The sequence below is a fragment of the Erpetoichthys calabaricus genome, chromosome 9 (assembly GCF_900747795.2).
Source record: "Erpetoichthys calabaricus chromosome 9, fErpCal1.3, whole genome shotgun sequence".
In the NCBI taxonomy this organism is placed as follows: Eukaryota; Metazoa; Chordata; class Cladistia; order Polypteriformes; family Polypteridae; genus Erpetoichthys; species Erpetoichthys calabaricus.
Genome location: NC_041402.2, coordinates 196,270,334 through 196,291,895, shown reverse-complemented (window position 1 = coordinate 196,291,895; position 21,562 = coordinate 196,270,334). Strand labels below are relative to the sequence as shown.

General features: G+C 52.3%; 3 protein-coding genes across 3 annotated transcripts; 2 read left to right on the top strand and 1 right to left on the bottom strand.

The window, feature by feature from the left end:
- The first annotated feature begins 2,767 nt into the window (after positions 1–2,767).
- On the top strand, positions 2,768–8,625 carry LOC114657724 (sodium-dependent phosphate transport protein 2B-like). Its single transcript, XM_051931847.1, has 13 exons — positions 2,768–2,784; positions 3,704–3,840; positions 3,929–4,036; positions 4,118–4,246; positions 4,336–4,479; positions 4,563–4,674; positions 4,769–4,964; positions 5,751–5,846; positions 5,923–6,040; positions 6,133–6,300; positions 7,298–7,414; positions 7,693–7,817; positions 7,905–8,625. Exons 2-13 carry the CDS (start codon positions 3,768–3,770, stop codon positions 8,418–8,420), a joined length of 1,902 nt encoding a protein of 633 aa, XP_051787807.1. The 5' UTR covers positions 2,768–2,784; positions 3,704–3,767; the 3' UTR covers positions 8,421–8,625.
- A 4,849-nt stretch (positions 8,626–13,474) lies between these two features.
- On the top strand, positions 13,475–14,212 carry bcl2l16 (BCL2 like 16). Its single transcript, XM_028809601.2, has 2 exons — positions 13,475–13,950; positions 14,055–14,212. Exons 1-2 carry the CDS (start codon positions 13,489–13,491, stop codon positions 14,193–14,195), a joined length of 603 nt encoding a protein of 200 aa, XP_028665434.1. The 5' UTR covers positions 13,475–13,488; the 3' UTR covers positions 14,196–14,212.
- Positions 14,213–15,407: 1,195 nt separating this feature from the next.
- Positions 15,408–21,281, bottom strand: LOC114657078 (tubulin beta-4B chain-like). Its single transcript, XM_028808838.2, has 4 exons — positions 21,092–21,281; positions 18,433–18,541; positions 18,234–18,344; positions 15,408–16,730 (listed from the first exon to the last, which is right to left on the bottom strand). The coding sequence occupies exons 1-4, from the start codon at positions 21,146–21,148 to the stop codon at positions 15,670–15,672; spliced, it is 1,338 nt and encodes a 445-aa protein (XP_028664671.1). The 5' UTR covers positions 21,149–21,281; the 3' UTR covers positions 15,408–15,669.
- Positions 21,282–21,562: the final 281 nt, after the last annotated feature.

The window sequence follows — 21,562 nt, the reverse complement described above, 5'->3', positions numbered from 1 at the left end:
GATATAGCGCCTTTCAGGGGCTAGCCCCGCAATAAACAGGACGGGCGGTGGGCTGCTTCATACTGGCATACCGGCCAGCTGAGGCCCACCGGAGTGCAAAGCGGACACCATCTCCACACGCCTAGGCCTGGCATCCCAGCTCAGACTGGTTTCCATGGCGCTCACGATCTCGGAGATGGGGCGGCCGCCAGCTCCCCTCACTCCGACAGGCGAGCCGCTGGGGGATTGATTGATGAGCCCATTCCATATGTTTTTATTGAAATCAGTGGGAGTTAAGTTGCCTTTCGCATTTTAATACCAAACAAAACATTAGACTTGGAATCCTGGCGGGCTCAGCCGACGAGGCTCGGGACTCCATTAGTCATGGGGGAGGGGCGGCGGGCAGCGGGAGACACGTGACGGGAATGGAATGCGGATCATCGGTTGGCGCGGAGACTCGCTTGGTCTGGAACGTCCGCAAACGTCCACCTTGGCACCGTCCACAGCTGGAATGCGAGGGTCGTAGGCGGGACCAGGCCAGCACGCCCAATAGTGGGTCCCAGTCTGCAGCGTCAGTTAGGGAACAGATCATTGGCACGTCTCAGTTCTCACAGTCGCCACATCGACACTCATCTCCCAGTACGCCCAGTTAACTTGGATACAGTCCCATTAGGTGTGTCCCAGTCCAGCATAGGAACTGGAATGGGGATCACTGGCCTGTCCCAGTCCACACCGCCAATTCCAGAGCAGATCATCAGCAGTCCACACATTCTAACCACTAACCTCCCAGTCTACCCAGTTAACTGGAGCAGATATCTTTGGGGCTTCTGAGTGGCGCTATATCTATCTATCTATCTATCTATCTATCTATCTATCTATCTATCTATCTATCTATCTATCTATCTATCTATCTATCTATCTAAATGCATTATTATTATTATTATTATTACCATCATCACTGTGTCCCAGTCCAGCACTGGAAGATGAATGCACATCATTAGGATGTCCCAGGCATACTAGCACTTAACTCCCAGTCTACCCAGTAAACCCAAATGAGCCTCACCAGCATGGCCCAGTCCACAGCAGAAACTGGTACTTAGATTTCCAGTTCTTCCTGTTCCTCACAGCTCACTGGCGTGCAACATCACCAGTATCCCCAGTCCACAAATGCATATGTCCCAGTCCAGAGCAGACACTCGAAATCCCATCGACAGGAGTGCTGACCAATGGCATGTCCCAGTTCAGACAGTCAGCGGGAGTCTCCACTGGAATGCACGTCTCCCCCCATCCCAGTCCTCAAAACTCCAGTTACTCCCAATTCAAACAGCCAACTGGAATGTCCATTTCCGCAACACCCTGGTCTACATCACACCCCTGTCCCTTGGTGGTCCTCACTGGTCCTGAAGTGCCCCCTTATCTTCAAGCTGACCCCCACAGAGCTCAACCTGCTGATCCCCATCACTGTGCCATTGCTCCATTTGGTCTGCAGGGGTCTCCCTTTGCCAGTCTTTGCCCTCTGCTGTCCCCTTCCTACTGCACTCTGCTTCTCCACAGCCCTCCACACCACCCCCCACCCCACCCGTCCCACCATGCCTCTCCGCTCGCCCATTCCCGGCTAATCAATCACCGCGCTGCGTAATGATGTCCTGCTGGCACAATAATATTTTCTGGCACAAGAGGCTGCTGCTGGCAGCGCCAGGCACGGAGCTCACGCCAGCAGACATATGGCCACCGTGGGGAGAGTGACAGGCCCCCCATGCTCGGCATGCCGACGGCAAGGAAAGATGAGGGAGGGACGTGGAGATGCGGCTCGCTGAACTCAGACTTGTCAGGCTGCACGGGAAGATCTGCGTTCTAATCTTCTCACACAGCGTGCCACCCACTGTGGGCAGGAGCTCTCTGCAAGGCACTGGTGCCAGGCAAGCAGGCACCTAGCCATTGCACCTTCTGGCCTTGGCACAATAAGCAGTCTTGGAAGAGTCCACATTCCATCCGAAGGGCCCTTTGTCATTCACCCAGTGACGATGACATGCTTGGCAGAATGTTTATGTGTGCCACGTCCTGAAGGGAAGAGGCTACCGTTTCAGCCTCTGATGTCTCTGGGGGTGGGCAAATTACACTGGGCATGCCACATATTTATGCAGATTAATGTGGTGTACTGTCACAAGACAATTGTGTGAGCTGCTCCAAGGGTCATCACAATTGGGCATTTGTCAAAGCTTGCACAGGTCACCCAAGTCACTGGCACATGGTTGGAGGTCACAGAGACAGAGTGGCACGTAAAAGGTATTGATAGAGATAACACTGAAGGGGGAATGGCACTTAAGGAGTCACAGTCACTTGTCACCATCTGGGAGCCACAGGAGAGTTGGGGGTTAGTGAGGCCATGGATCCCACCATCAAGAGCAGAGGGCAACACTGGCAGGTGCCAAGCTCTGGAATGAAGCTCCACACACCAGCTTAACAGACTCAGTGGGCATTTGCTGCCATCAAGAGGTGAACAGCTGACACTGCAGGCTCCACCGAGCCACTCTTGGCAAAATTTGAAGGTCCCTGGCACTCAGAAGTTAACTCACCAAGGGGGCACCTGTCATGCCAGTCATACAGACTGGGTAAGGGCAGCTGAGGATGTGGCTGGTGGTCTTCACCCCGTGGGAATCAGCAGCTTTCTTATTTATCAAGTGCCAACATCTTACCGTTCTGCCAAAGGGCAATAGGCACGGCATGATACTTTGACCCCAGGGGTGGGTATAAATGGGGGGTGCGGCCAGACGACTAGTTCTCAGCCTGCCGCCTACGATCAAGGTAAGTCGCTCGCCTTAAGCCGCTTCTCAAATGCCAGCGTGCCAGCCTGTAGCTAGGGTGAGGGTGGCAGGGAAGGCGCTATATTGGGCTCATCCACTCCTTAGCCACAGCCCCGCGGCCCTGTGTTTGCTGTTGTGTACATTGGCCCCCTCGCCAGTGGACTTGTGCCCAGGACCCTGAGAGTGTGGCAGAGTGAGGCTGGAGTGACCTTGCAACCCATTCAGGCAGGGGTCCTGACTTGAGTGGGTGGGTGGATTGGGGGGCTCTGCTGGGCTCACTTATTCTGAACACCCCCAGGTCTGCGCTCACCAGGAGTTTGCTGAAGCCCCCTCTTACCCTGGGGGTCTGAGCTCAGTGGTCACCACTGGCTGTAGGTTGTTTATTCCACTGTGGACCACCACCCCCCAACCCCAGTTTGTGGTCACTAATATTTTTGTTTCCTTGGTGACCCCCCATTTTTTCCTGCTTGTAGACCCCCAGTTGGTGGGCACTACTTGGTTTATATGTGTTTTACGGCAGATCCCCCCCCAGTGTGCTCGCTGTTGGGTTTACTTTTTACCATCGCAGACAGGTGGTCAGTGGTCACTGGCCTGGCCGGCCGGCCCCCCATTTACACTTTTTATCACCCCCATCGTGTCCAGCCAGCGTAACTTCAGACCCCCGCTTGTGGACAGTAGTTTTCCACTGAAGACCCCCAGGTGTGGGGTCACTTTTCTTCTCTCTCTGCAGACCCCTAACCCCCCAGTTTGTGGTTACAGTTGAGTTTCTTCTTTTCCATTGCAGACCCCCCAGTTTGTGGTCAGTGGTCACTATTTTCCATTGCACACCCAGCTGTCCTGTGGTCACTGTTTGATTTGCTTTTTTTTCCCAGCAGCCCCCCCAGTTGGTGGTCACTCTCATAATTTCTTAATTCTTTTAGCCCCTTCCCGTCCAGCCGGTGGTCCCAAGAAGGTTTACAGATCTTACTTCCCACTTCGGACACCATGGTACTCGTCAACAAGTTGTCCACCTCTTCTGTGGCCCTGAAGGTGACTGAGGAAGACTCTCATGTGTCTGGTAAGTGCAGCTGAGCCAGGTAAGCCCCCCTATCCCGGTGGTCTTCACAGGTGACCCCTCTCACAGCCTCTACTAACCCCCACCGCAGACGGCCCCGTTGCTGACCCTGATGAAGTGGCCATGGAAGAGGAGGAGGAGGAGGACGAGGACCCCTGGGCTCTGCCCGCCCTTCACGACGCTGGCCCTGCCTGGAAGGGTCAGTAAGTGCAGTTATGTGTGCCCACGCCGCCCAGCGCGCGTTGCTCTTAATGACCTGTGTCCTCCTGTCCTGCCGCAGAGCTCGATGGCATTGGGAAACTGCAGCGAGTCCTGCTCGCCATCCTGAGGGGCTTCCTTCTGCTCGTGCTGCTCTACGTCTTCGTCTGCTCCCTCGATGTCCTCAGCTCGGCGTTCCAGCTGGTGGGAGGTGAGACGGCCATTGAGGGAGGTCAGAGGGCACAGAGAGGGCAGTTGACCTACCTGGTGGGTTCACCCGTTCTCTCTGTCTTTGAGCAGGAAAGGCAGCCGGTGACATCTTCAGTGACAATGAAGTGCTATCCAACCCGGTGGCAGGACTCGTCATTGGTGTGCTGCTGACTGTCCTGGTGCAGAGCTCCAGCACGTCCTCCTCCATCATCGTCAGCATGGTGTCATCAGGCCGTGAGTGTCACCTGCCTTTCCGTCTCCGAGCAAAGAGCCACTGAGCTGTCAACCAATCCGTCTGTCTGTCTGTGTGTCCACAGTGCTGACCGTCACCACGTCAATCCCCATCATCATGGGCGTCAATGTTGGGACTTCAGTCACCAGCACCCTGGTGTCACTGGCGCATTCTGGGGACCGGAACGAGTTTCGCAGGTATGGTGGTGTGTCTTGTTGGGGACCGGATTGTCCATCTCTGTCCTCAAGAGTCACACCTGTCCCTGTCCTTGTCCCCTCTCTCTCTGTTTAGGGCCTTTGCTGGCTCGGCGGTCCACGGCCTCTTTAACTGGTTAACTGTGCTCATCCTCCTGCCAGTGGAAGTTGGCACTCACTATCTGTACCACCTGACCAGCGCCATCGTGGACACCTTCAACATCCAATCAAGCGAGACGGCCCCGGACATCCTGAAGGTGATCACCGAGCCCTTCACACATCTTATCATCCAGGTGAGCTTCAGCTGGGACAAGGGGACGATCACACAGACTCAGGCTGTGGCCCAAGGCACTAAGGTGACAGCTGGGTGTCAAGGTCAGAAACCCACTGCCGCTGCCCCCCTGTTCAGAGCTCAAGATGTCAGTCATCAGCTCAATCCTGGAACTCCTGAAGCGCTCCACATATTGGGCACCTCGTGCCCACCAGACGCCTTCACTCACGCCCAGCTGCAAAGTCACAGTCCCAGGTTGTTGTCCCATTCAAATGACAAATGCAGAGAGCAAAAGGTTAGCACTGGCATCCCAGATGAGAGTGGACATAACTGGCAGTAAGATGGCGCTCAGGGGTCTCATCACGGTATATAATTGGCAGGGTGACCAGTCCACTTGAGACTAGAAATGGTACCTCTGGGGTCCTCAAGCCCCAATTGGCATCAGAGATGAGCAGGTGACTTGAGGGGAGATGTCACTACACTTCACTCTCTGAGATAACTGGGGCACACCTGGGCAGATGCCCGTCCAGTGGGCTGAATGGGGCAGATCTGGGTAGATGTCTCTCTGGGGTGACCAGTCCACTTGAGGGTAGACGGGCCACTTCAGGGTGGGGCTCTCTTGTGATGACCAGTCCACAGGTGGCAGACCAGACCCCCCCTTCTCTGGGATGACCAGCCAGCTCCAGGATGGCACCCGCCTGGGTTGGCTCATCTGGGTATACATCTGTGTGCTGACCGCTCCTCATCCATGTGGCCGTGTGTGCCAGTCAGCCTGTTGAGCGTCTTTGTCCCTTTTCTTGTCCCACAGCTTAACAAAGAGGTTATCGCCGGACTTGGCACGGGCAGCCCGGAGATTGGCAATCAGAGTTTGATTCTTCACTGGTGTTTGACCCAGAATGTCACGGTGAGTGTCCACTGCATGGCCAGGCCCCGATGTTCTCACTTGCTGCTCCGCCTGACGTGGCTTTTGTGTTGTGAAGCTCCTCAAGAACGTCACGGTGTCCAACGCTACCGAGTGCACCATCTATGAGTGCTTTGGGTCCGATGACAACCAAGTGGCTCTTAAAAACGTCACCGAGATAAAACCCGTGAAGGCCTGTGAGTATCCCACTTGTGTGATGCGGGGACACGGTAGCCACGGAGGTTCTCAGGTGGGACTCGTGACGGCCGTCCTTCTCTTTTGCCCTCAGGTACCCACATCTTTGCCCACACGACCCTTCCAGACATGGCGGTGGGCTTCATCCTCCTCTTCGCCTCCCTGCTGGTCCTCTGTGGATGTCTCATGCTCATCGTCAAGCTGCTCAATTCGGTGCTGCGGGGGCAGATTGCGCAGGCCATCAAAAAGGTCATCAACGCAGGTACACGTCACACATGACAAGTGAGTGGGCAGTAGAGTCGGTGCCAGTCCAGTGCCACCCACCCACTGTAACATGGACCGTGTGACATTGAAGGAAACAGCAAGGCTTGGCGTGTCTATGGCATGTCATGTCATTGACCCTGGGATACTGGTGAGGTCACTGGGTGAGACCCTGGAGGCCACTCTGTGGAGACCACCATACATGTCAATTGAACTCCCTTAGGGGGACGCATCAGAAGCCATTAAGAAACAAGTCAGCCTGGACAGGCCAAGCATTAGAGACGGGCAGCAGCGGGCAGCACACTGATGTTGTCCATAGGAGGACGGCCAGCGGACGGCACAGCTGCAGGTCAAAGTGGGCAGTACACAGGGTGGCCATGGCAGTGGGCCACAGGACACATGGCAGGCTGGTGACACTTTAGGCCTCAAGTGCAGGCTCATCCACATTGACTGTCAATAGTGGGCACGGGACTGGCAGCACTGCTGCATTGTCAGTAGTGGGAATGTGGCTGGCCACTGATCCTTGTGTGAGTGGGCATAATACCAGCCAGAATGACACTGTTGGCTGTGATGTCAGTGGTGGGCATGGGGTTACCACACACACTCTAGACATTCATAGTGGACACCGTGCTGACAACGCTGACCACCACCACTCTGACTGTGTGACTGGCAGGCGCAGTAATGTGGCATTTGTCATGGTAATGGTGGGCATACAGCTGGCAGTATGATGTCATTAGCATACATGCTGGTGGACGCACTGAGCCTCTTGATTGTGATGCCATTAGTGCGCATGGTACCAGGGTGACCCGCTCACCAGTGGTCTCAAGCATTAGGGTGGTCCTCCAGCAGAGTGCCTGGCAAGAAGAGCACAAACCTCATGACATGGAGACCACTGTGTCCCCTGAGTGGATGGATTGTCAGAGTGACAGCTGAAGGTGAGTGGCAGCTTGTCCCCTGAGACCACTCATGTGATGTAACCATGTGTTTGGGGTCCACAGATCTGCCATTTCCCTTTGGCTGGGTGAACGGCTATTTGGCCATCTTGGTTGGCGCCCTGATGACCTTCATCTTACAGAGCAGCTCCGTCTTCACGTCTGCCATCATTCCGCTCATCGGTGAGTGTCCTGGCCACCGTGCCCTTGCCATGCTCTCTTGGTTTCCCTGGGTTTCTGATGCGCCAATCGGCGGCCCCTTGGCTCTGCCATCATTGATTCTGTGGGTTGACTTACCAAGATCGATGAGCCTCCCTGAACGGTGGGCTTGTCACTTCTGGGGTCAGTGATGGCTGAGACGGGACAGGTGGCACGGCATGCTTTTGGCTCTAAGGGTGCCGGCCACTGTGCCCCTGTGCCCCAAGTCCTCATAGTGTTAATGTCACTGTCTCTATTCACAGGAATCGGGGTCATCAGCCTTGAGCGAGTCTACCCTCTATGCCTGGGGTCCAATATTGGCACCACCACCACTGCCATGTTGGCAGCTCTGGCCAGCCCTGCTGACAAGCTGCGGAGTTCCCTGCAGGTAGTGTGCCCGCCGCAGGGGTCTCAATGAGCTCGCCAAGGCCTCCCGGAGGGGTCAAGATTGATCTTCTGTCCTTCTGCCCCTCAGGTTGCCCTAATCCATTTATTCTTCAACTTGACTGGCATCGTCCTTTGGTACATCATCCCTGTGCTGCGACTGCCCATTCCTTTGGCCAAGAAGTTTGGAAACATCACTGCCAAGTATCGCTGGTTTGCCGTCCTCTACCTGCTCCTCAGCTTCTTCCTGCTGCCCGCTGCCATCTTTGGCCTGTCTATAGCGGGCTGGCCGGTCCTCGTGGGAGTGGCAGGTCCCATCGTTTTGCTGGCTGCTTTCTGCTCTGTGGTGACACTGTGCCAGCACAGATGCCCGCAGTATCTGCCCCACTGCCTCCGGACCTGGGACTCTCTGCCCATCTGGATGCACTCCTTGGAGCCTTGGGACCATCTCTTGTCACAGTGCCAACGTCACTGCTGCTGCTGCTGCCGCTGCTGTAGGGAGAAGGTGCCAGCCGTTGTAGAAGATGGCAGTGACAGCAAATGTGAAGGCACCGAGCTGCACGCCTATGACAACCCGGCGGCAGAGCCCAGCGCAGAGGGGGTCTAACCGCCCGCGGGCCTTTGAGGGGATCTGTGACAGGGACAAAGCCCCTCAAGGACCTGGCCCAGGACACTTTTGACATTCAGGCTGGCCCATGTGTGACCCTCGGAGATGGGGGGGGGTCTTTGGGTTCTAAAAAGAGGAATGTCAGTCTGGGCCAAGTGGACAAAGGACAGGGGGCCAGACTGCAGTGTGTGACCACAGACGGGTTGGGGGGGGGGGCACCAATTGAGTAGGGCTGATAAACTCTGAGGCGGCACCGCTGGGCACAGGACCTCAACTAGCAGGGGGCAGAGAAGTGATAGAGTGGGGGGGGGCTCATCTGTCGAGTGGGGACCCTTGGGGACCTCCGGATGACACCCACACTGTGACACACTTCATGGCGGATGTTTCTGAAGAAACGAAACACCAACGGCACGCGATTCGGCCATTTTAAAAGCAGACCTGTGTGTGCACGTGTGTGTATGTGTGTGCCATCTCCCCGCCATCTCACCTTTGACCCTGAATGACCCAACCACAGAAGACGGTTTGTGCCACGTGGCGGCTTTGGTGTCAACTGACTTGCGTATTTAAGAGAGAATTGAACAGAAAACGAGCAAAATGATCCGAGGACGTCCAGGGCCCTCCCGTTGTCACACGCATATGTTGTCATTTATTGAAACTCTAAGGGGACATCTTTGGTAACTTCTAAGAATACATTTTATTGATAAAGTGCCTTTCTCGTGTGTTATGCGTTCATTTCCGGTGGTGCTTGGTGCCCTGATGCCCCCACTGGAAAGCCACGGGCTGGGCAGGGGTCTTTTTGAAAATGTCTAGAAAATTCTGGAACCCAACACAGCATCCCGTGTGTGACAACACAACCTGGAGAACGACAAACTGGTCCTTCAACCTGTGCGTCAGGTGGTGAGGAAGAGCAAGCGGGCACACATTGGCATCTCCGTGCCCCTCGTGCCCGACCATGTGATCGCTCCATTGTCTTCACGTGACGTCCAGTTCAAGTTCCACACTTTGACTTTATTCTCAGCGTTGAATCTTTCAGTGTAATAATCAGTAATCACGTAGTGAGTGTGGAGCCACTTCAGGCACCGCTGATGCGCAGCACCCACCTGGGTGACACGACGGCAGCCATCATGACGTCAGTGCGCTCAGCACACTTGAGCTGTTAGGTGGCAAAGTGATGAGAGAGAGAGAGAATTAGAGACAGGGGGTGCTTGGGGGGCCGCAGTGGGCATCAGGATACCCCCTGCTCTTGACCATCTTTAATGAGCACAGAGAGTCTCACCTGAAGGATGGTGTCTTAGTCACTGCACTGGGGCATTGGGATCCGCACACAGACCACCACAGGGTAAGCGCCCCCCCCACTGGCCTCACCAGTACCATCCCCAGCTGGCATCCCATCCAAACAGCGGCGGGGCCTGAACCTGCCAAGCCTCAGGTGGGTGACGTGTTGTGAGGTGCTGGTGTGACCCGCCACCTTCAACGACATTCTCAGCACTGCCAGCTTAATGCCAAGATGCCAACTTGACTCACATAATTAAAGTCCCATTAAACCTCGAAAGACTTCAGTGTCCCCTCTGGGTGGCTTCAGCATGTCACTGGTCCCCCTGCGCCCCTTTCGTTATCCATTGATACAGGAATGTTGGCTTCATTTCTGAAATTCAATTTCAACGCTCAAAATTCAATTTGGATTTTCATTGGCACCGCTCTGACTTTATGCCCAACCTGCCCTTGAGATTTTGTGTTTTGTCACAAATGCACTTCATTCGCCCCCATGTGACGGATTTCGTGGTCACTCGAAGTCCAGTTAATTCTTATGAATATCTCGAGGTCTCAAGTTCAGTGCCACCATCTTCACTTCACTCTCGACATTTCAACATCATTGTCGAAATTAAAGGTGAGACATCGCGCTGGGGCCTGAGGTGCCCACCTTGTGGTGGTCCAAATGGGCATCCATAGGAAAACAAAAATTAGGATCACATGACAACGGAGACGCATGCCTATCGAGAATTGTCATCTTCAACCACCGGGACACCCACCAGGTGCTAATCAACCAACAGGGGGATGCACTGGGCAGACCCCTGGGGTTCAAAACTGACAGCAATTTAAAGACGGGATTGATGGCCTGGGGTGGTAGGCCGATGTGACCACCTAGATGATGATTCATGATGACCCCCCCCCCCAACTCCAGTTCAAAGGTCACTGCTGTCCTGGCCGCACAGACAGTCTGGACACTCGCTGCCCTGTAAAACAAAATGTCTTGTAGAGACAGCAGAGCTGAATAAAGAATGAGACCCGCTGGCACCACTTGGCTCGTGTGCTTCTTACCTGCCCGTCAGGACGAACCCGAGATCAGACGAACAGGTCAGGCCGGGGGAGACAAAGGGGGGCCGCCGCCAGGGCGATCGGGGTCTGTGGCAAAGGTCAACGGTGGGCAAACAAGTGACAGGGAAACGAGGACAACGCTGAAGCAGTGGCAGCGCATTGAGACCCCAAAATAACAAAGCGAGAAGAGGATGATATTAAAAATAAAACACTGAATAACCCGCATGACACTGGACATCGGCCTCGGGGGCGTGTCATTGATCCGTCCTGAGATGTCCGGGGTCCACTGAATTAGGTGGACTGATTAGGAAAGGCACCCACCCGTATAGAGGAAGCAAGCCCACCCACTGGACAAAATCCAAGCGGAGCTTCAAGATGCAACGTGTGTCAAGGAGGAGATCTGCGGATGGCTGCAGAACCAAAGACCCCTAAGAGCACAATGGCCTCCAAAGTCTCTCTCTAGAGCTGGCCATTTAAGGAAGAAGGGCTTTGGTAAAAGAGGGGGCCGCGAACTCGACGGTCGCCCTGGCTGAGCTTCAGAGAACACGTGTGGAGACGGGAGGAACATCCAGAAGGACAACCATCACTGCAGCCATCCGCTGGCCAGAAGACCCACGAGAGGCCCTCTGGTGTGACGATGGCCTCAATTGTAAGTGTCACATCTGGAGGCCACGACGCTCCGCTCACCACCTGAACAACATCAGGGACTGGCAGAGTTGAGATGTTAGACCTCCCCCATGAAGACTCTGCTCGCAGCACACAGGACCTCAGAGGTGACACAGGAGTGGCCGAGGGACACACCTGTGAATGCCCAGCCAGAGGATGGCACTCTAACGATGGCCTCCATCCAGCCTGACAGAACTTGAGAGGACGAGCTGAGAAGAACGGCACAAAGCCAGGAGTCACGTCAAACCAAGAGGCCTCCAGGCCGCCAAAGGGGCTTCAACTATCTGCTGAATGAAGGGCCTCGTCAGTTTTTCCTCTTCACGCATTCACAAAGATTCATCCTGGGGTGTTGAGCGTCAGTTGACGAGGGAGAAATTGAATTGAAGTGACTGTAACAGGGGGCTACGATAAAACAAAATGCCTGGGGGGGCCAAGAGTGGAGATGAAGAGCCTGAGAAGCATGTGGAGGCCATGGAGCAATCAACGAGGAGCCACCCGGTCACCTGATGAAGCAGCCATCTGATCAGTTGTGCCAGGAGATGTCCAGACGGTCAGCTGGTGGTTTGATGGCCCATCGGCCCCCCACTCAGTCCAGCAGGTAGCCGGCCCCTCAGTCAGCGCGCGCCTTTCCATCTGGACGCGTATTCAGAGGTTTTCTTTCCTGTTATTCCTAACACAGAAATGGGACACGGCGCCAAAGCGGGCTCTGCCCGGGTACATCCAAGGCCTGCCAGCCTCGCCCACCTAAAGAGACACCGCAAACCGCTGGCCCTGCTGCTCAGGACGTCTTCACCGAGGCCCACCATCTTTCACCTCCCACCTACAGAGCTCAGCCAGGGTTCACTGCGTTCGTTTGCGAGGGGACATCAAAGCAAACGTCAGGACGGGAAATCAAAGGAGGAAGACGAGAAAGAACAAGATAAGGGCGGCCGAGGGGAGAGGAGTCGTCACGTCAGCACCCGGGCAGGTGAACCGGTGGGGTTGGCACGATGAGGCTAGTAGCAACAAAGTGGTGAGGGCACCAACACTGGCGTCGGGGGGGGGCCACAGAGCTGACAGAAGGGCAGATGCCATCTTATCAGCAGGAGGACACAGTCAGCCAATTAAAGCGGCACACTTTCACCGTGCTCATCTATTTAGTAAAATGTCAGGACGAGGCCTGTGCCCCACACTGGGCCCCTTTAGGACCCTGGAATAAAGATAAGCCACATTAAGCAACGGAGATAAGCAAAGAGAGCACCCACTGAGCACCTGGGCATTCCTACGTGGTGCCCTTGCTACTCCATCACCGAATGCGAGTGTGCCAGCCACAAGAATAAACACGGGCATTCTTGTGACTGGCTCTTCTTTGGAGGGGTCGGTGGTCTCCTTTATAAAGTGCCCACCGATGCCATCGCGGCACCACTCCTCAGGTAGCACAATTCAGACGGAGGCTTACAGGTGGCAGAAAGTGCTGTCATGGCAGGACTGCCTTATCAGGTCCACGTGCGCCGCCATTCATCAGCAGCCAGCTAGACGGACATGCTGTCCACGAGGAGAAAAGGCGAACGGCAGGCCGGACAGTGGGACTGACGTCCAGTTGTCATCCACAAAAAGAAAAGAAGTCAAGAGGCCAGCAGAGCAGATTGGGGGCACTGCCAGCTAGTGCCCCGTCCTGTCACCCATCAGCCTCACTAATGACTGGCTGATCCTGGTCAGGGTCACAGGGTCCTTTCTCTCTTTTACTGTTTTATGGCCGTCCTCCTTATCTGTTTTTCTTTCACCGCACAGCACCACGAGGCTACTAACCTTTAATAATTCTGATAAAGCTGACAACACAGAATGCTTGCGTCTGCCATGTCCATAAAGCGCCTAACCCGCATGAAGGACTTGCTGGGCTCAGCAGTGGGCAGCACACTAATGGTCTGCTCAGGTCACGGCCCCCACCGACCTACCTGTTCAGCAACCCCCCTCGTCAACAGAGCTGCCAGCTGGAATTAGAATGGCACTGCCATGTGGCTCCAGTGTCGGCTTGCAGAGCTGCTAAAATTAGACAGGTAGGCACGTGAAGCACAGAGGCGACCTCACATAGACACAGAGAGCCACCATGGAGTCTGGGAAGCACACGAGATCACAAGTAGACCCCACCGTGCGGGAAGCCTACCTGATGGCCCACGATTACATCGATTATGTGACCAAGGCCCCAGGGGTCTCAGGACGGCCACCGTCAAAGGCATGTGCAGCGCTGCGACATGCAGGGGACACTTTGATCCACAGGTTTCCTCTGTTCTTCAAGCGCTGGCCTCGACTCTTCCAGGAGGTGACCGAGGACAACGCTGCCACGACGCTCATCCAGATCCTGGAGGAGCACTTTGGGCCTCAAGTGGCCGGAGGCCGCACTCGGGAGCTGCCCTGGAGTGCCATCCTCTCCATCTACATGCTGGCTGGTCAGATGGCACAGCACTGCCAGGAGCGCGGACTGCAAGGCGCACTGCCCGTCCTAAAGGAGAGAGTGGGCGAGTATGTGGAGAGGACCGTGTGCCCGCAGCTCAGACAGAAGGGAGGTTGGGTAAGTAAGTAGCTTAAGCCTAGAGGGCACCAGCAAGGCGTACGAGGATGGAACTGTCACATGCAAGGCCTTACCGCTCTGTCTGTCTGTCATCTCTTTACCAGTCTGGCTTTGAGGCCCGCTACGGTGAGAAGGAAGACCCCGAGAGGATGGCCATCAGAGTCTGCTGCGGGACTCTCGTCTTGCTGGCTGCTGCCATTCTAACCTACTTCTTCTGGAAGCGTCGACCACCTTGGACATCCTGAAAGGTCAGTCAGTGAGCGGCACTTTGTATCGATACTGGCAGCCCAGGTCTGACCATGACATTTATAATGGAAGGCTTCACGACTGCCAAGATACCCCAGCATAGGGCATTTGCACTTCTGAGGCACCCTTGGTGGTGGCAGTGAGGTGTGCCAACACAGCAGGTCCATACTCTCCTACAATTGTAAAAGTAGCCAAGAGATTTGTTTCTTGTGGTTGGACAGAACAGCAGCAGCAATCTGGGACTACCAACCAGACATCTCACCGTGGGGTGGACAGGCAGACGGGCAAAGGAAACTCTCACGTGATCAGGTCACTTGTGTAAAATGAGACGGGCACAGAGGCAGCCCTCCTGTCCAACCGCCCGTTTAGAACAGCAGCAGCTTAGTTTAACTGGCCACTTGACTCATGTGGACTGGCACCCTGTCTGCAGACGATTGCTTTAGATGGTTCAGGCAAGACAGAAAAGATTAAGAAAAAGCAATTTCATGAATAGTGAGGGCAGAGCATGTGCCAACAGGCCCAAGTGATCAGGATGGCCAGCGATGCGACTTCAATTACCTGCCAGCTCACAAAAGGGCAGAATTCAAGTCACTGCGCCCTCTAGTGGTTTCAGAGAGGACAAGTTTACGACTTACTAGGACGGGACCCACCTTCACACACAACACTTTCAATGAACTGAACCAGTGTGGGCACAAGTACCCCTCAAGGGCAGGCTGCCATAAAACAGATGAGTGACGAAGGTGGGCTTTAAAATGGACAAAAAGTAGACACAAACCCCAGAGGCGACCAGCACACCTGGTGACTCATTTTAAAAAGAAAACCAAACCCCAGCACACCCGGCAGAGCAAACCCACCACCTTCACTCTTTACTGAGATGGCATAAAACAAAAAAAAAAATTAAAATACGAACGTGAACCTAAGAAGGAAATTAGCAGCCGTACCCGCTGGTCCTCAGAGAGTAAGTGATGAACGGGACAAGCCCTCTTACACACATTTGGAAGTCCGTTTCTAGGTACCAGATTACAAAATGGTGGACACAGAGGCTTCACGTTTCAAGTGAGGGGATGTCCTCCGAACATCAGAGGACCAAGACGAAGGCACACAGTCAGCCGACTGACAGCAGTGTCACCACGTCGTGGTCTCCATAGCAACGCCCAGGGCACAGAACAGTCCAGATGTGTGTGTGTGAAACAAACTGACAACCGGAGAGGTGCAAGTCAAACCTGGAGACATTTATTAAGAGAATATTTTACACCACGATCCCAGTATAAAGAGCAGCTCGGGCCAAACACCAAATAAATTCTTTACTGCACACGTTACACAATAAGAAGGAAAAAAGTGAAAAGACAAACAAACAAACAGTGACTTTCAGGTAAACAAACACTTGCATGGCTTCACTTTGGACAGGACAAAGCAGAAGATACACACATGGAAAAGCCCTGACTGAACCAAGAGGTCATACGTTAAAATTCCTCAGGCCGCCTCCTCCTCTCCCTCTTCCTCAAACTCTCCTTCCTCTTCTGCGGTGGCATCCTGGTACTGCTGGTACTCAGACACCAGGTCATTCATGTTGCTTTCTGCTTCTGTGAACTCCATCTCATCCATTCCTTCTCCGGTGTACCAATGCAAGAAGGCCTTGCGCCTGAACATGGCCGTGAACTGCTCAGAGATTCGCTTGAACAGCTCCTGGATGGCAGTGCTGTTACCAATAAAAGTAGCTGCCATCTTCAGCCCTCTTGGTGGTATGTCACAGACTGCGGTCTTCACGTTGTTGGGGATCCACTCCACAAAGTAGCTGCTGTTCTTGTTCTGCACATTCAGCATCTGCTCATCCACCTCCTTCATGGACATGCGGCCACGGAACACAGCTGCCACCGTCAGGTAACGTCCATGGCGAGGATCGCATGCTGCCATCATGTTCTTGGCATCAAACATCTGCTGGGTGAGCTCGGGCACTGTAAGAGCGCGGTACTGCTGGCTTCCTCTGCTGGTGAGTGGGGCGAAACCAGGCATGAAAAAGTGCAGACGAGGGAAGGGCACCATGTTGACCGCCAGTTTGCGCAGGTCGGCATTCAGCTGGCCAGGGAAGCGCAGACATGTTGTGACCCCACTCATGGTGGCAGAGACCAGGTGGTTGAGGTCCCCATAAGTGGGTGTGGTCAGTTTAAGTGTACGGAAACAGATGTCATAGAGGGCCTCATTGTCAATGCAGTACGTCTCGTCTGTATTCTCCACCAGCTGATGTACAGACAGTGTGGCATTGTAAGGCTCAACAACAGTGTCCGACACTTTGGGCGAGGGGACAACGCTGAAGGTGTTCATGATGCGGTCAGGGTACTCTTCTCTAATCTTGCTGATCATCAAGGTACCCATACCAGAGCCAGTGCCCCCACCCAGGGAGTGAGTGAGCTGAAATCCCTGCAGACAATCGCAGCTCTCTGCCTCCTTCCTGACCACATCAAGAACAGAGTCCACCAGCTCAGCCCCCTCTGTGTAGTGACCTTTGGCCCAGTTGTTACCAGCACCACTCTGACCTGCGAATGACATAAAGGGGAGACTCAACATACATCATCAAGTAAGTGGCCTGCTAGGCTCAGGACCACCACATGATATAGAAAAGAGTAACGAGCCAATCCCCTATTGTTAGCACTTGAGATTTAAATCACTTGTCTATTCAATTTAAGAGCATTTACTGTCACAATATCACCGCACAGCCATCCAGCCCCTGAGCTCCACCGTCACTTGTTACAACCGGTGGCCACTTACCCTGAAACTGCGAGGGTCTGCTGTGATCACCTTCTAGAAACTTCAATTACTGTCAGACTAGGATTTTGGTGTGGACTATCGGTTAAACAGATGGATAAGGACATTCACACCCAGGGCCTGGTGCATTTCTGAAGGTCTCAATAACGACGGCGATCATATTGTTATCGAGCACCAGACACCGTGTCCACTTTCGGCCATTTTAATACTGTGGTCATCCAGTAGACTGACTGGGAGAGCATGGGGGTCATGAGATCACTGAAAAGGGGTGTGTGGCACTCCTTATATCTCTGCAAAAGGACGAAGGTTTTTATAGAGTCCTGGAGCTCCCTGAATGTGACACATGGACACCATCCAGATAAAGGCTGGACTCCTTCATGTGTGTCACTTCAGAGAATCATTGGGTACCACTGGTGTGACTTTGTGTTGCTCACGGAGACTTGAATGAGGCACATGACCTGCATAGTGAGGGAGCGTCACTTATGGCCACGTGACGGGATTCCCCGAGAGTGATCCGGCTTACAGGATCATCATTGTTGGGGACCCGAATGGCTGGTGACCCATGTAACACCAGGCTGTGGCAGATTGAAGGTCATTTCTGGAGGGTGGGACTGGGCCGCGTGTCTAACTGGGGGGTCACCAACTGGAATCCCGTGCCACTTCATCATGTGGTGGGTGCGGCAATGCGCTGTACTAGCACAGGCTCCAACTTGACTTGTCACCCATTCCATGCCTTATTTAGCACACAAAGATGACAATCGATCCGTGTGGCTTTTCAGGTTGGTCTTGATGGGCAAATCTAATCGGACACCCGGCCCTAGAAAGGACTTAAAAGGTTGGCTTGGTGGTGAAATACAACACATCTAAGCCTTCTTCAGCCAGGTTTAAAATTACTGAGGAAGCAACTTAAATAGTTGTCAGCAAGCACGTTTCTGCACCCACCACATGATAGACCACCTGGATTAGAAGCCAACAGAGAACAACTAAAATATTAAATTAAAACCAGTAAAATGGCACCCTTTAACAGCCAATGCAGACCCAAATTTCTGTTTAACAGCTTAATTGTCATTTGTGGGGTTCACTCAGGTTAGCCAGTTACCCTCCATCAGAGAAGAGGGTTTTAGTGCTCAACTTGACCCAAAGGATAATGAAAACAGAGGACAGGGTACGCTGGCAGTGCCCCCAGGTAAACAGCAGCCGAGCAGAGGACAAGCAAAGTCAATTGAGAGCAAGAAAAGAAGCTTCATGAACAACTGAAACCCAAACAGTCTTACCAAACACAAAGTTGTCAGGTCGGAAGATTTGGCCAAAAGGCCCAGACCTCACAGAGTCCATGGTGCCAGGCTCCAAGTCCACCAGGACAGCACGAGGTACATATTTGCCACCTAAAACAAAGAAAATATCCATTTGGTAAACGAAGGCAAAGTCAAAAACAAACAAAAACCAAAAGCCACACATCTGACTCCCTTATACCTGAGGCCTCATTGTAGTAAACGTTGATTCTCTCAAGCTGAAGATCGCTGTCCCCATGATATGTGCCTGTTGGGTCAATGCCATGCTCGTCACTGATGACTTCCCAAAACTGCAAAGAAAGAAGACTCTCAGTACATACAATCACCTCACTGGCGTTGGCAGAAACTGTCCTGATGCGTTTGAGCAGAACCCCAATTTGAAAATGTGGCTCATGGAAACGCACTTAAAATAAACCGCTTGAAAGATTCACTGCTAAATCTACAAATAGGTTGTCAATCTCCTATGAACAATTCTCCCAGTTAATCCCTCGATCATAAAGGCTGACGATGATGTCCACTCTTCTACTCCGATGACAACCACAAGTCTCATTCTGCAGACTGCACTCAAGCTGATGAATGTCTAGAATGGTGGATCAGAAGTGCCAACCTCGGGGGACCCCATGGATGCAGGTTTTCTATTAACTGCAAGCTGCTAAGTCAGTTTTGTTTTGTTCTTTTTAATCAATCCAGAAATTATAAAAAATGGATGTGCTACATGTCTACAGAATAAAGCGAGAAGTTGTGTGAGATCAACAATTAATTCTTTTTAATTAATGTGGCTCTTTATAATATCTTAGCGGGTAACAGCAGAATAGCTGCACATTAGCAAGCTGTGTTTGCACTTGTGTCTGTTCAGTTAGTCATGGATTGTCAAATATGATTAAGAGAAAATTTCAATGAAAAAGTGAATTAAGAAGAAACGATAAAACAGTGTAAAACACTGAAAAATACAGCAGATATTTCTTAAAATGTAAAATTTTAAACTACTGCACTTTACTGAATACAAAATAAAAGAAAAATGGCAGATAAACAATGAGACCAACTGTGGAGTTGGGTGAAGCAAAAGCACGAGGGACCCCCAGGACATAAGTGGGCACCATGGCTGAAAGTTTTAATCTCAGCATTACACAATCAGTCCTGCTACCTTGATCTCATCATTTAATAAGCTTGTCCTACTTTGAGCTACTTTTTTGTATAAAAATGTGCTATTTAAATAAATTGTTGTTGTCATTGTACTTGTCTTCCTCCAATTCTGAATTAAAAAAAAATTGCGAACTTTATCATAAATGTGTGAATTTGTGCACTTCTTTCTTTGGTCGTATTAAATTCACCCGTTTTGCTTGTTTAACTGCATCCTAACAATGACAGTCAACAAAGAATGAAATTGGACACCAGGACAGACGACACAGGATGGCGAAAGGCTGCAGCCACCTGACAATCAGACCCACTAGTGTGGTGATCAGGAAACAAGAGCCAGGGCACCTGGAAAACTAGAATGAAAATCTTACTGTAAATAAATAAAAACATTAAAGTACCTAAATACTTGAAATCCAGTACTGTAATCTTTAAAAACTCGCAGACCTGGAAATAACCGCTTGTTCAATTAGGAGCCCAATTAAAAGTGACGTTGTATTGGGGTGAAAGCCTGGGGTCCTCCAGGACTGAACTTGGGAACCACCGGTGCAGAGCAACCACTAAAGAACCCTTAAAATGAGCTGCTCTTTTTGTGATATTATAAAGCTTCAACAAAAAGTGCTGAAAATAAAAATCTGAACTTAGTGGTTTATACGCTTACAGTTCAACAAGTCAACGTGTTTAATGAAAACGCCTGAAATCGTTAATATCGCCAGAGGTTTACAGCCATCTGGGGCCCCCTGCTGGTAAAAGCACCGAACTTTATGCTGTAAACTCAAACTGCACGTAGTGAGCCCCTTTAAAATGTTATTATCATCACATAAACATGAAAATTAAAAGGATCTCCGCTCCTTTATCACGCAGCCTGTCCCTTCCTTTACCCCCGAACAGCACACGTGAAAGGTGCCCGCAGCACACAAAAGACGCCTTGGGACTTTAATAATCATAATCACTTAAATAAATGCGACTGGGTGTCTGAAGAAGCCGTTAATACGGAAATTCGCTGAAATTAAACGTGCAGGAGATACATTATACAGAAAGGGCGATTAAATCTTTACAGAAACTCAAATTACCCCCTAACGCTCGAAATCGTATACTATGGATATCAGGATAAATGCCGGAGGAATATTAAGGTGTACCCAGATTTCAAACTAAAGTGGATCAGCCGCATCGGCAGAAGAAGAGGCGGCTTCAACCGGCCGGGTGCAGGTTTAATAATAAATGACGCCGCCGTGGCCCTGGCACGAGAGCCACAAGTTCAAACACGTCCATCTTGACACTTCTTGGCGGGCGGACGGGCGGCGGTTGAGCAGCCGCTGGGGAATTCAAACTAAGCGCGCGAGCGGAATGGCGGGCTCCCGGAAGTGAGGGCGCGCCCGCCATTTCCTCACTTCCGGTGAAGCCTCGAAACCCCAAAGCCAAGTTTTAATCTAAAAATGTCGAGCCGATTCGAGTAAAAGCGTGTCGGGAACTCACCAGGCAGGCAAAACAAAAGATCACGCGTCTCCGGCCTCGGCGATGAAAAGCCATTCGAAACTATACACGAGTGCGACACGGCACAAAAGTTAACTTTCCGCACAATGCTTCTCTGCGTTTTAAGTGAATTACGGAAATAGCAGGACAAATAAATACCCTTTAATAAATAACATCAGAGACTGGTTCGGAAAACGAGCAGCCGTGCCAGATTGAACCGTCCAAATACTCACCTTTGCCCCAATCTGGTTTCCGCACTGCCCAGCCTGTAAGTGCACAATCTCCCTCATTTTGTTTTACTGTAAATTTTCACCCAGACGCAGACACTTCACGATCTCCGCTCCTGACCTACAGCTCGACCAGCCGCAATTCAAACACTGAGTTGCCAGGTACGACAAGAAGAACCCGATCTGTGGGGCGTTGGGGGAAAGGCCACCCTCCTGGGGAGGGGTGTATGTGTGTCAAGGGGAGGTGCTGCGGAATGGACCAATCAGGCACAAGTATGACCGGGAAGAACACGGCGATTGGCTTGTTTATTGTTCAATCTGTTACGCAAACTCAGGTTGCCGACGCTGAAACACAGAGGCTCATTTAAGTAACATTACGTCAATGGCGAAAGAGAAAAGAACTACCGGAAAGCAAAGCAATTCGAGGCACCACCACCATCTGGAAAAGCGTATCAGCTTTACAGTTATTATAGGAAT